Source organism: Ceratotherium simum, chromosome 30 (genome assembly GCF_057802395.1).
Source record: "Ceratotherium simum simum isolate JZ-2026a chromosome 30, ASM5780239v1, whole genome shotgun sequence".
Taxonomy (NCBI): domain Eukaryota; kingdom Metazoa; phylum Chordata; class Mammalia; order Perissodactyla; family Rhinocerotidae; genus Ceratotherium; species Ceratotherium simum.
In genome coordinates, this window is record NC_141929.1 from 37,733,686 (window position 1) to 37,747,157 (window position 13,472).

At 37.3% G+C, this 13,472-nt stretch overlaps 1 protein-coding gene across 4 annotated transcripts in view; it reads left to right on the forward strand.

Moving 5' to 3' along the window:
* ITFG1 (integrin alpha FG-GAP repeat containing 1) overlaps positions 1-13,472 on the forward strand; it is a 265,929-nt gene that overhangs the window by 187,813 nt on the left and 64,644 nt on the right. For all 4 annotated transcript variants that reach the window (XM_087420312.1, XM_087420313.1, XM_087420315.1 and 1 more), the window contains exon 13: positions 1,707-1,750. In XM_087420312.1, coding sequence (XP_087276438.1) covers positions 1,707-1,750 — 44 coding nt within the window. The remainder of the gene's footprint in view (positions 1-1,706; positions 1,751-13,472) is intronic.

Sequence of the window (13,472 nt, forward strand, 5' to 3'; positions counted from 1 at the left end):
AGATCCTTTGCTCATTTTTTTAGTTGGATTGTCTTTTTATTATTAAAGTGTAAGAGTTCTTTATATTATTTGTGTCTTTGCCAAATGTAATTTTTTTTTAATTTTATTTATTTATTTTTCCCCCAAAGCCCCAGGAGATAGTTGTATGTCATAGTTGCACATTCTTCTAGTTGCTGTGTGTGGGACACAGCCTCAGCATGGCAGGAGAAGCAGTGCGTCTGTGCGCGCCCGGGATCCGAACCCGGGCCGCCTGCATCGGAGCCCGGGCACTCAACCGCTAAGCCACAGGGCCAGCCCGCCAAATGTAATTTTTATGTTATGAGTTAAAGTTTAACTTTATTTTCCTCCAAATAGCCAATTATCCAGTACCATTTATTGAAGAATCCATCTTTTCCCTCCTTTAACAAGTGTTTATTGAGCAAATACGTTGGGTTAGGCCCTGAGAAAATAAGGATAAAATGGTGCAGAGCTTACAGACTAGTTCCAAGACAGACTTGTGAGTAAATAATTACTGTTCAGCAAGATAATAGTTTAAATGAAAGTTGATGAAAGTCATTTGGGGACAAGTAGAAAAGAAGTACCAGTGCCTGCCTAGAGTTGAGGGAAGAAGAACAAAGGAGAAGGAGGAGTTAGGTCATGGAATGTTTGAGAATGAAAGAATGAGAACCAGGCACTGTGCTGGAGTAAGAAACTTAAACATTGGAAACTGTTTTTGCAAGTGTAAAACATTTATTTCACTGTGTTCTCAAGTTGTATTTAATGTAAACATACCTTAGTAAATGAGCAGGTTTCTTCTTTTGTGATGACGTATGTCATGCTCATTTCTGGGTGCCTTTGCACTTTTATACCCTGCGTAAGTATAATATTTCTATTAGAATGATTGTCATGTCACAGTCATAGAATATAAATAAGAAAACATTTTCCTCTGGATATATTGGAACTAGTATTCCTAATTACTGTTGACATAATTCATGCTTGAGCGGAACTGTCAGCTCTCTGTCTTTTAACATAGAATATTAATGGCATGTAATGTCCACGTCCTTACAAAGGTCTCACTTCAGCTGAAGTGGCAGTAATGTAGTTATGTTTCAGAACTCGTGTTATTTATATGAAGAATGTTCAGATATTCTGTCTTTTTCTTTGTGGGGATTATAGAATAAATGTGTCATTAAGTCATTTTTGTATATTTGTTGTAGTCCTATCAATTACTTTATAGTTATGTTCTCCATCATAGATACTGAGGGTGCCCAAAGTCTTTGACCCAGAAACTGACTAGATAAATGGAAAAAGTCTATTTGAGATATAAAGTGCTAAATGTTCTATTTGTTTATCTCAGTATACATTTTAATTGGTTTGCACTTGGCACTTCTCTGTCAGATTCTAAGTCATCCTTGGAATTTAGCTAACCAATTGGAAAGTAGAACCAACAGTAGGTATGGTATGATGTAACCATAATTAATTATCGCAGCTGTATATTTCACAAAATAGCAGCATCTTGACTGCTTCATAAAGACTTTTGAAATATTGGTGTAAAGTGAACAATTTACTTAATTTACTCAGATCTAAAGAAATTGAATTGGTTTCTGCTTGTGATCATAAATCAATACAGCATATTAATAGATTTTAGGGGAAAAAGATAGAGCTCACTTTAAATATAAGCTTACATTATATCAGTAATAATAGCCTTTTCCTTATTTTTTCCACAGTTCTTAGTGGTCTCTGTTCTAATGACTGTCCTCGTAAGATAACCGTAAGTAAACTGAACTCTCAGTTGTAAATATTTCTATGAAAATTCTCTGCATGATAAAAGATTTACACAAAATAGTTGTTATAGGTTATAATCAAATTGTTATTACTCTTTAGAAATGATGAAAGTACCCTTCAGTGCTCAAGGAAACTTTACTGGGAGTAAAGTACCTTGCCTAAAAAATTTCTCACCTCAAGGTTTACCTCCTTTATGAAGCCTTTTCTGATACCCTTTGAAAAATCACTACTCCTCCCATTATTTCTGTGCATACTGCTGCCATTTTGGTACATACGATACTTGATCACACTTATCTGTTTATATTAAATGCCTCTCCACACTAGACTGTAATCCCTAGAGGTCAACCATGTCATCTTTGTATACCTGGTACATAGCACAGGGTCAAGCATATAGCAGACAATTATTGAATTTTTTTGGTGTACTCTTAATATTAACTTGCTGTCTAATAGAGTTTTTCAGTGAAATAACAAAATGTGAAAATAATTAGGTTTAGTTTTCAAAATTGCCAGTTCATGTAAATTGCAATAGGAATATTACATTGTATTTGAAAGTGTGTGTGTGTGTCAGTATATTATCCCTGCTTGGGAATCAAAGTCACTCTTAGTTCATAAGGAATTATCCCCCATTAAAAGATGAGGAAACTGAGGCTCAGAGAAATTAAATTATCCAAAGTCGTAGAGCTATTAAGTAGCAAAACTAGAATACAAAGCGAGGTGTTCTGGTTATAGTCTGGTATTTTTACTACCCCATTACAGCATTGCATTAGCAACATTTTATGTCTGGTTGGGAAACTTCCCATATTTAAGACATGTGGAAACAGATCCTGACCCAGAGATTTGAATGCAGAGGTTTAATCTAGACACAACTTGGGAGCAATACCTCTGAAGTAGTGAGGAAAGCAGGATTGGTAGGAGAAGTTGGTCTGTGATGCATGGAGAGCTATGAAGCTAGGATAGTCCTTCAGAGATGGCCCAAGTTAAGGCAAAGGAGCCAGGCCTTTGTATTCCTGCCATCAATCAGACATTGCATGTAGGCAGTCCCCGGAAAAGGGTTATAATTCCTCCAAGCCAGCTCCCTTGGCTGAGAACAGTTTCTAGGTAGGAGCCCAGCTATGAGCTGTCAGCAGCCAACACTTGGAGCAACTCAGGGAATGTGTGCATCAGTCCTAAAGGGAAGGTCTGGACAGTGCATCACATGTTCACTGTGAATGTGTGTGAGTGCCACGTCAGACCCCCCCCCGCTCTCATATCATTATGAAAATGTTGATATGTAGTGGGGGAGGCCGGGAGGAGAAGGGATGTGGAGGGTGTATGGGAACTTTTTGTACTTCCCACTCAATTTTGCTGTGGATCTAAAACATCTCTAAAAAGTAAAGTCTATTTTTAGAAATTGTAAAGTGTAGATGTGATTAATCAGAGGCTCCATATTACCTTAGAGATTCAAATATTGTCTATCCAGTTAGTGAAATATTCAGACCCTTGGTTCCTCTTCCTTTCTGTCATTGACCATATCCCCATTGTGTGGCTCTTTCATTATGTGGTCAAGCAAAGAACTTTAAAACGTTGAAGTTGAACCCACTCATTTTACCCTCAAGTTCTAGCAGAAATTTTGATAGGAAAGGCTATATGATTAAGGCAGGTTGTACTTCTAAGATCAATAAAGCTCCCACTCTCTCTCTCTTGAATAAAAGCCACTTCTATCATATGAAGAACAAAATCATTTAGAACATCACGTAAGTAAAATCCAGCATGCAGAACTGTTCTTACAGTGATTATTCTAACAGTCCAGCACCTTGGGCTTTTCTGCAGGTGATATCTCTGTCTCACATTCAGATATTTACTACTTTCTTTGAAGTTCAAATTCTGTTAAACTGCCCTTCACATATTCATTTTCATTCCCTACTGGTATCACAGATCACAATTTTATGACAACCTAAAAGAAACAAATGCATGCTATACTTCCCCAGTTTTCCATATATCAAATGTATGCCCACTTGTGAAATTATTTCATGAAAAAGTGGATCTTCATATTGCTCTGACATCAGATCCATTTGATCATAGTAGAAGTGTTATTATATTAGGTATGACCCAGTGTGAGACTAAGGGAAAATGTACTTATTATATGATATTCTTTACCTCTTGAGTTAATTTGTGAGTTGAATAGCTCTTCTGCTGCCTATGTGTTCCCACCTTATACAGGCAACCTATCTGATATATGAAGAGAGGAAAGAATTATTCAAGTCAGCAACTAATCCCACCCAAATTCCTTCACCTTGTTTTGAAAATCCCAGAGTCTTTCATTCTTAATCAGCTTTAGCTGCTCACTGCCATGGCCAAACTCTGGACCTAACGTACCAGAACTGTTTTGCTTTTGAAATGTCAGTGCCATCCATTCAACTCGCTGACCATAACCTATTTTTCTAGCCCTCTCACTCTTGTTGCTCTACCTGTTCAACTTGAAGACCATTAGTCTCTTGACCTATATCAGACCACTCTTGTCTTTACCTCCCTCCTTATTTAGCTGCCATACATCAACTATCACTTCTGCCACTACCTTTAATTCCCATAAAGCACTCTCCTTCCACTTTACCTGCGTGTCAAAATTACAACCCTGGGTTAGTCAAGCTCTCTCTCTTGTTCACTCCTAGACCTCGGCTACTGGGCATTTCTGAAGAAAAATATACAGCCCTGCATATTGGCACCACCGATTCATAGTCTTCAACCTCAAATGAGTATTCATAATTGTAGCATAGTCTTATATGGATCCCTAGTCATCTTTTCTCCCACTCTTTTTCTCTGGTTGCTTTCAGGATCTTCTCTTTGTCTTTGATTTTCTGCTGACTGAATATGACATGCATAGGTTTAGATTTTTAGGTATTTTTCCTGTTTGATGTTCTCTAAGCTTCCTAGATCTGTGGTTTGGTGTGGAGATAGGAAGGCTAGAGGGGGCTGAAGTTAGGTATTTCCTTTCCCCTAGATTGGTTAGGTTGTGGTAACACTCAAGTCACTTAAGCCCTGATAAAACAGTTTTCTTTGAGGGCAGGCAGTTGTTAAGGAGAACAAAGAGCTCTGGGCATATTTCAAGATGGTTTCTCTCCCCTCCTTGTGCTAGAAGCATAAGGTTTTTTTTTTTCCCCCTCAATCTTCCCCCTGAGAATCTGGTGGGACTTCTGGAGGTAAAACTCACAGAAGTGTGGGGCTCCTCTAAGACTGCCTCCCTCCCTCCCCCGGAGTTTTGAACTCTCAGACCAGTTTACACGGAAGCTCCAACAGTCTCTCAGTCACAGTGTAAATGTTCCTACTGGTCCTGCTTCAGTCTCAGGCTTCTGCCTCTGGGCTTCTGCTCCCAGTAAGCAATGATACTCTATCCGCCTCTCTCTCCAGTGTGCCAGTAGTTTGCCCTGTGACCTCAATTTTCTGATGAATCTGAGAAGAGTTGATTTTCTGTTTCTTCTGCTTTTTTGTTGTTGTTGTGAGGACAGAAGTTACAACTTCCAAGCTCTTTACATGTTGGACCAGAAAGCAGAGACTCTCCTTGCATTTTTATCAGTATTGCTTTATTTTTCTTGTTTTATTTCTTACAGCTTTATTGCAGTACAATTGACATGCAGTAAACTGCACGTTTCATATATTCAATGTGATGTCATGACATATATACATATAACAATACATATTTTTAGTGGATATGTATATATAATATCAGTATAATGAACAATATATCATATCCAAAAGTTGTTTTGTGCCCCTTGGCTATCCCTCCTTCCCATCCTCCCTGACCCTCCTTCCCTACCCTACTGTTCCTCAGGCACCTGATAGGTTCTCTGTCAGTGTTGCTTTATTGTAAGAGTTGTTTTTGTCCATGTTACTTCCGGGCTTTTATCAATGTATCTTCCTGCATGTCGTTTATTGCTCTTTACCTTGAATTCTTTTTTTAACTTCTTTTTGAAAAATTGTAAACATCTATAAAAGTGTAGACTAGTAATAAAACCCCTTGTGCCCGTACTCCACCCAGCTTCAATATCATATGCCCAATCCTATTTCACCTATACCCTGCCTATTACTTATTCCACTCACAGCTCCCCTTAGATTATTTTAAGATAAATCCATCACATCTTATATTCTGTAGATACTTCAGTGTGTATCTCTAAGAGATAAGGGCTTTATGTTGTTGACCTTAAACAGATAGCCAGTTATTTCTCCAGCAAAAGTGAGTTTATTTGAGATCAGCAAAGACTTGCAATTCAGGACATACATGCTATGGTGAACCATAGGCAAATCTGGAGAGACAAAGGAAGGGGCCTGCTTTTATAGAGCAAAGGGGTGTAGGGAGGGGCTGTTCTAAATGAAGTTTCATTGGAAGAAAGTAACAGTTCAGAGTGGCAACAGCTTCTCACTGGCTGAGCTGTAGCATTTCTCCCCAGCTGCATTATTGCCAGGAGGGGAAAGAAATCTTCCTTCAGTAGTAAAGTAGTTGTACTTCCTGCTGGAGATGTAAATTACCTTTGAGAAAAATAAAATCCATACTGTTAAGTCAGCTATTTTTCTAATATTTTAGAATCATAAATTTATACTGCACAATTGAACTTAATATTGATTTTATCTAAAATAATATTTCTTATAAGATCTTCCAGTTTTGTTTTACCATCCAGAGCCAGTGATGTAGAGTATACTTGATCTTCACTGTAGGAGCCCCAGACCTTGAAACAAATCCTTAGACAATCAGGTACTTGACAGTGACATAAAAACCACCAAGATTTGTCAAGGCTATTGAAAAAGATAGTCTTTGAAGAAAATGACCTTGATAAGTCAACAGGCATACAGAGAACAGTTAGTTAAAAAGAATCTGTATGATACAACACCTGAACTGTACTACATCAGTATGACACATCCTAGAATAGAAAAAAAGGAGCCAAGTATAGTCCTTTTTTTACTTCTAGTATGGAAAAATTGAGAGAGCACTAATATTTTTTCATTTAACTTCTCTGAATTGTTTCAAACAAATATTAGACATGACATTTAAAAGGAAAGATAGACAACGTGTGAGAAATTTGTACTGATTTTCACACAGAAAGTGAACTTGCTAGATGATGTGGTATAGCGTTCAGCATTCCATAGGCATAGCTAATGTCTTAATCCTTTCTTAACAAAATTTATTAAATCATTTTACTAAATGTTTTCCATGAAAATATGTGTCTGCTTTATTTTAAAAAATTCAAAGAGAAAACTTCATTTTATAGAAAATCTAAGATGCATTCATTTCGTTAAGCAAGAACTCTTTACACTTAGACAACTAAGATTACCATACCACTTACCATAGGTTGCATCCTCAAAAGTGTGTCTGGAAAATTCGAGTGAAACTAAGGACCACAAAAGCAGCACCAGGTCCATGCCTAGACACCCTGACATGCCTGCTCCCACCACTTACAAACCAGGGAAATAACCCTGTGCCTTTTTCTGTTCAACTCAGGAACTCAGATGTCTCACTGTAGAAAGGAAGAAACTATCTCATGAAATTTTGAAGAACTCCATAATTATTCACTTAATATAGGAAGTTAAAAGCAATTGCTTATTTTATATACTATTAAAAGTATCCCTGTGTATATTAAGTTATTATATTTTCCTTACCCCATGTATGTGGTAAACATTTCTAAACATGAAAACATATCATCAGCTTATAAGCCTTGTGTAGAGTGATAAGACAGACAAACTACTTCTTAGAAGTTAGTAATTTCTGCCTTATTGCTTCTCCTGATGGGTAGAATAGGGGCTGGAAAACTCTACCCAGTGGACCAAATCCAGCTTGCCACCTGTTTCTGTGGGTCAAATGGTACTAGAGCATAGCCGCACTCATTCATTGACATATGTGTATGGCTGCCTTCATGCTGCGACATCGAGTCACGTAGCTGCAACACAAGACGTTGTGGCCCACAGAGCCTAAAATACTTAATATCTGCCTGGGTTTTTAGAGAAAAAATTTGCCAACTCCTGGGCTAGAAAAACAACTGCAATAGAAAGTAAAAGTTACTCTCGTCTTTCTCTAATTTGCTGTGTGTTCTGACCAGCACTCCTAAACTTTTTAAGCCAGCACTATGATTATCCATTTAATCAGATATTTTCCTTTTCTGAGATGTTCCCTCCAAATCGTTTTTAAACTATCTTTTGTGACACTGCAAAAACAGGATTCTTTCATTCGAAATGCTCTGTATTTATTGTTCAGGGTAAGACTGCTCCCCTCTTCATGGTTATTCTCTTTCTCTGAATTTAAGTCACTTGCATATTAAAATGCTAATGTTATAATAGTATAGGCCATGTGAAAACAGTTATAGAATAAATACTTTAAGATCATATTTTTCAAAGCTAAGTAAATTAAAATAAATCTAAACATTGAAGATTATATCACTATAATCTATATATGTAAGAAAACTTCTTAATGTTGAAACTTTCTCTAACTGCCTTTCAATTCTGTGAAATTTCAATTCTGTGAACCCTCATTTCACTCCTTTGCATTTGTATTGGTTGAGAAAGGAGCATTGCTACTAAAAAAACAAGTTTCTGCACCACTAAAAGCAACTGAAAAGAGTGAGACGTTGTTTTTTGTGCACTCAACAGCATCAAATCCAATCATTATACAAAGATTTAGGTTACACTAAATACTCTCACAAGCTATCAATTTTTATAAAGTATACAAAGTGTCATCCCAATAGATCACTGAGTCTTAAAGAAGGGTTCCCAACCACGAGCATCAGCATCTCCTGGGAACTTGTAAGAAATTCACATTCCCATGCTCCACCCAGACCTAGCAAATAAGAACATCTAGGGATATAGCCAATGAATCTGTATTTTAACAATCCCTCCAGGTGAATCTGATGCGTGCTAAAGTTTGAGAACCAGAGCGCTGGACTTTTAGAAAAGAGATTTACTGTAAGCTAACAACCTTGTCTTCTTACACAGCAATTATGTATACTTAGAAGTGGAACTTCATTCCAAACATACATTCTTGCGAATAAGTTATTTCTGTAGTTTTAGAATCCTACAATACATTAAAGAAGACTAGAAAGTAAATGTTTCTGGTTTTGATCAAAATAATTTTGCTCACTCAGTAGTTCAGCATAATTGAAAATGAGATTTCATTACCAAAAAAGACATTATTTGGCCAAAATAAAAAAAAATAATAGTGCATATATATTGGGCACATACTGTGTGCCAGGTACTGTTCTAATTATTTTACACACGTTTACTCAGTCTTCACTACAATCCTATGAGATAGGTACTGTGATTATCCCTAACTGAAGATGAGGAAACTGAAACAGAGAGAAGTTAAATAACTTGCCCAAGGTCACACAGAAAATAAGTGGAAGAGGAGTAATTTGAACACAGATTGTCTGACTCTAAAAACTACATTCTTATTTTCAGAATTTGAAAAGTTAATACCTAAAATATTCTCATGATGTGAAATATATGGAATAAGTCACAGGCCTTAAATTATTGTACTAGTCAGCATAGGCTGCCATTACAAAATACAAGAGAAATTTATCTTATTACATTTCTGGAAGCTGGAAGTTCCAGATCTGGGTGCTAGTATGGTCAGGTTCTCATGAGGACTCTCTTCCTGGGTTGCTGAGGGCCACATTCTCACTGTGTGCTCACATGGCCTTTTCTAGGTTCGTGTGCACGGAGAGAGCAGAGCAAGCTCTCTGCAGTCTCTTCTTATCAGGGCGCTAATGCCATCGTGAGGGCCCCCCCTCATGACCTCGCTAACCTACTTTCCAAATATCATCACATTAGGGGTTGGTGCTTCAACATATGAATTTTGGGGAGACAAACATTCATTCTATAACAATGAAGGAACTTATTTCAAAGTGTGAGAAAGAAGTTATATGCAACTTTCACAGATGTGTTGTCATCATTGCTGACTGATCTTGTAGTTTGGGCTCCTGGCAGATGAGCATTTCCGGTTTCACATAGAGGAATTTAAGATGTGTGCATAAATACTTAAATAAACTAGAGGAATTAATTGTTTCATGAATTCTTAATCCTTTTAAATTGAAAATTCCTCATCGATACTAATAATCACTCCCCAAATTATAAATTTATAAAAATCGAGATTTTCTTCAGAGCACACTAATGTAACCCAAGTATGTAAAAGGTATTAAAGATACAGCAGGGGCCGGCCCTGTGGTGTAGTAGTTAAGTGCATGCGCTTCGCTGCTGGCGGCCTGGGTTGGGACCCCTGGCATGCACTGATGCACCACTTGTCAGGCCACGCTGTGGTGGCGTCCTGTATGTAGTGGAGGAAGATGGGCACAGATGTTAGCCCAGGGCCAGTCTTCCTCAGCAAAAAGAGGAGGATTGGCATGGATGTTAGCTCAAGGCTGATCTTCCTCAAGAAAAAAAAAAGATACAACAATACTCCCAGCACCCCTGCTGTATTAGAAGAGACACAAAGTAAAAATTACTCTAGATGTAGATGAAAAACACAATAGAGGAGATAAAGACAGATCTGGAAGCCTTAACCATCAGAGCTGACAATATGGAGGAAAGACTTAGCAGTATTGAGAACAGCAATACAGAAATTCTCCAGATGGAGGAGGAAAGAGAACTAAGAATAAAAAGAAATGAAGAAACTCAGAGAAATATCCGACTCAATTAGGAAATCCAACATAAGGATTATAGGCATTACAGAGGGAGAAGAGAGGGGAAAAGGAGCAGAGAACTTGTTCAAAGAAATAATAGATGAGAACTTCCCAAACTTGGGGAAGGAGCTGGAAATACCAGTGAATGAAATAAATAGATATCCTAAATATATCAACATGAAAAACCCTCTCCAAGGCAGATAGTAGTAAAGCTGGCAAAAGTCAACAACAAAGAAAAAATATCAAGGGCAGCTAGACAAAAAAAAAATAACATACAAAGGATTTCCCATCAGGCTCTCCGCCCATTTCTCAACAGAAACTTTACAGGCTAGGAGAGAGGGGAACGATATATTCAAAATTCTGAAGAACAAAAACTTTCAGCCAATAATACTCTATCCAGAGAAAATATCCTTCAGATATGATGGAGAAATAATAACTATCCCAGATAAACAAAAGCTAAGGGAGTTCATTGCCACAAGACACCCCATACAAGAAGTGCTCAAGAAGGCCCTCATCCCTGGAAAAAAAAAAAAGAGAAAGGGGATTCAAAGTTTTGAAAAAGGAGGAAAATAGGTCGACAAAACCAGAAAAATTACGGTCCTCTATCAAAATAGATTAGCAAACACTTAATTATAAAACCAAAGATCAAAGGAAGGTAAGCACCAAGCATAAATATAACCTCATCATGTTAAACACGAACTCACAATACAAGAAGGAATAAGATGTGACAACAATAACATAGAAGGGGAAGAGGAAAGGGATCGAATTGACTTAGTCTAAGGGAATAAGAGGCCATCAAAAAATGGACTATCACATCCACGAGATTTTTTATACAAAGCTCATGGTAACCACTAACCAAATAACCAGAACAGAATCATACACAATAAAGAAAGAGAAAACTAAGAGAACCCCCATACAGAACTACCAAACTGAATTGGTAGTCTGAAACTCACAGGACGAGAAACAAAAGAAATGAAAAAGAACAATAAAATAACAACAAGCCCCCATATATCAATAATTACCCTAAATGTAAATGGACTGAACTCTCCAATCAAAAGACACAGAGTGGTGGGATGGATTAAAAAACAAGACCCAACAATATGCTGCCTCCAGAAAACACATCTCAGCTCTAAAGACAAACACAGGCTCAAAGTGAAAGGATGGAAGACAATACTCCAAGCTAATGGCAAACAAAAGAAAGCAAGTGTTGCCGTACTTATATCAGACAAAGTTGACTTCAAGATAAAACAGGTAATGAGAGACAAAGAGGGGCAATATGTAATGATAAAAGGGACACTCCACCAAGAAGACATATCTCTTTTAAATATATATGCACCCAATACAGGAGCACCAAGGTACATAAAGCAACTATTGACAAACCTAAAAGGAGATATTAACAACAACACAATAATAGTAGGGGATCTTAACACCCCACTCTCATCAATGGACAGATCATCCAGACAGAAAATCAATAAGGAAATAGTGGACTTAAATGAAAAACTTGATGAGATGGACTTAACAGATATATATAGAGGACACCATCCAGACACAGCAGATTACACATTCTTCTCAAGTGCACATGCAACATTCTCAAGAATAGACCATATGTTGGGAAACGAGGCATGCTTATATAAATTTAAGAAGGTTGAAATCGTAACAAGCATCTTTTCTGACTGTAATGCCCTGAAGCTAGAAATCAACTACAGGGAAAATACCAGAAAAGTGACAAAGCTGTGGAGACTCAACAACATGCTACTATTGGATCATTGATGAAATTAAAAGAGAAATCAAATCATATCTAGAGACAAATGAAAGTAGACTGTACCAGCTCATATGGGATGCAGCAAAAGCAGTCCTGAGAGGGAAACTCAGCAATACAGGCCCACCTTAACAAACAAGAAAAAGCCCAAATAAGCAATCTCAAACTATGCCTAACAGAATTAGAAAAAGAAGAATAAACAAAGCCTAAAGTCAGCAGAAGGAGGGAAATAATAAAAATCAGAGCAGAAATAAGTGAAATTGAAATCAAAAAAACAGTAGAAAGGATCACTGAAACAAAGAGCTGGTTGTTTGAGAAGACAAACAAAATTGACAAACTCTTAGCCAGACTCACCAAGAAAAAAAGAGAGAAGGCTCAAATAAATAAAATTAGAAATGAAACGGAGAAATTACAACAGATACCACAGAAATACAAAAGATTATAAGAGAATACTATGAAAAACTATATGCCAACAAATTCGACAATCTAGAAGAAATGGATAAATTCTTAGACTCATACAACCTCCCAAAACTGAATCAAGAAATAGAGAACCTGAATAGACCAATCACAAGTAAAGAGATTGGAACAGTAATCAAAAACCTCCCCCCCCAAAAAAAAAGTCCAGGACCAGACAGCTTCTCTGGAGGATTTTACCGAACATTCAAAGAAGACTTAATACCCATCCTTCTCAAACTATTCCAAAAAATAGAGGAAGATGGAACACTTTCCAACACGTTCTATGAGGCCAACATCACCCTGATACCAAAGCCAGGCAAAGACAATACTGAGAAGTAAAACTACAGACCAGTATCCCTGATGAACATAGATGCAAAAATCCTCAACAATATATTGGCAAACCGAAAACAGCAATACATTAAAAAGATCATACACCACGATCAAGTGGGACTTATACCAGGGACACAGGGATGGTTCAACATCCACAAATCAATGTGATACACCACATTAACAAAACGAGGAATAAAAACCATATGATCATCTCAATAGATGCAGAGAAGGCTTTTGACAAGATCCAACATCCATTTATGATAAAAACTCTCAACAAAATGGGTATAGAAGGAAAGTACCTTAACATAATAAAGGCCATATATGACAAACCCACAGCCAACATCATACTCAATGGTGAAAAACTGAAAGCCATCCCTCTGAAAACAGGAACAAGACAAGGGTGCCCACTCTCGCCACTCTTATTCAACACAGTACTGGAGGTTCTGGCCAGAGCAATTAGGCAAGAAAAAGAAATAAAAGGAATCCAAATAGGCAACAAAGAAGTGAAACTCTTGCTGTTTGCGTATGAC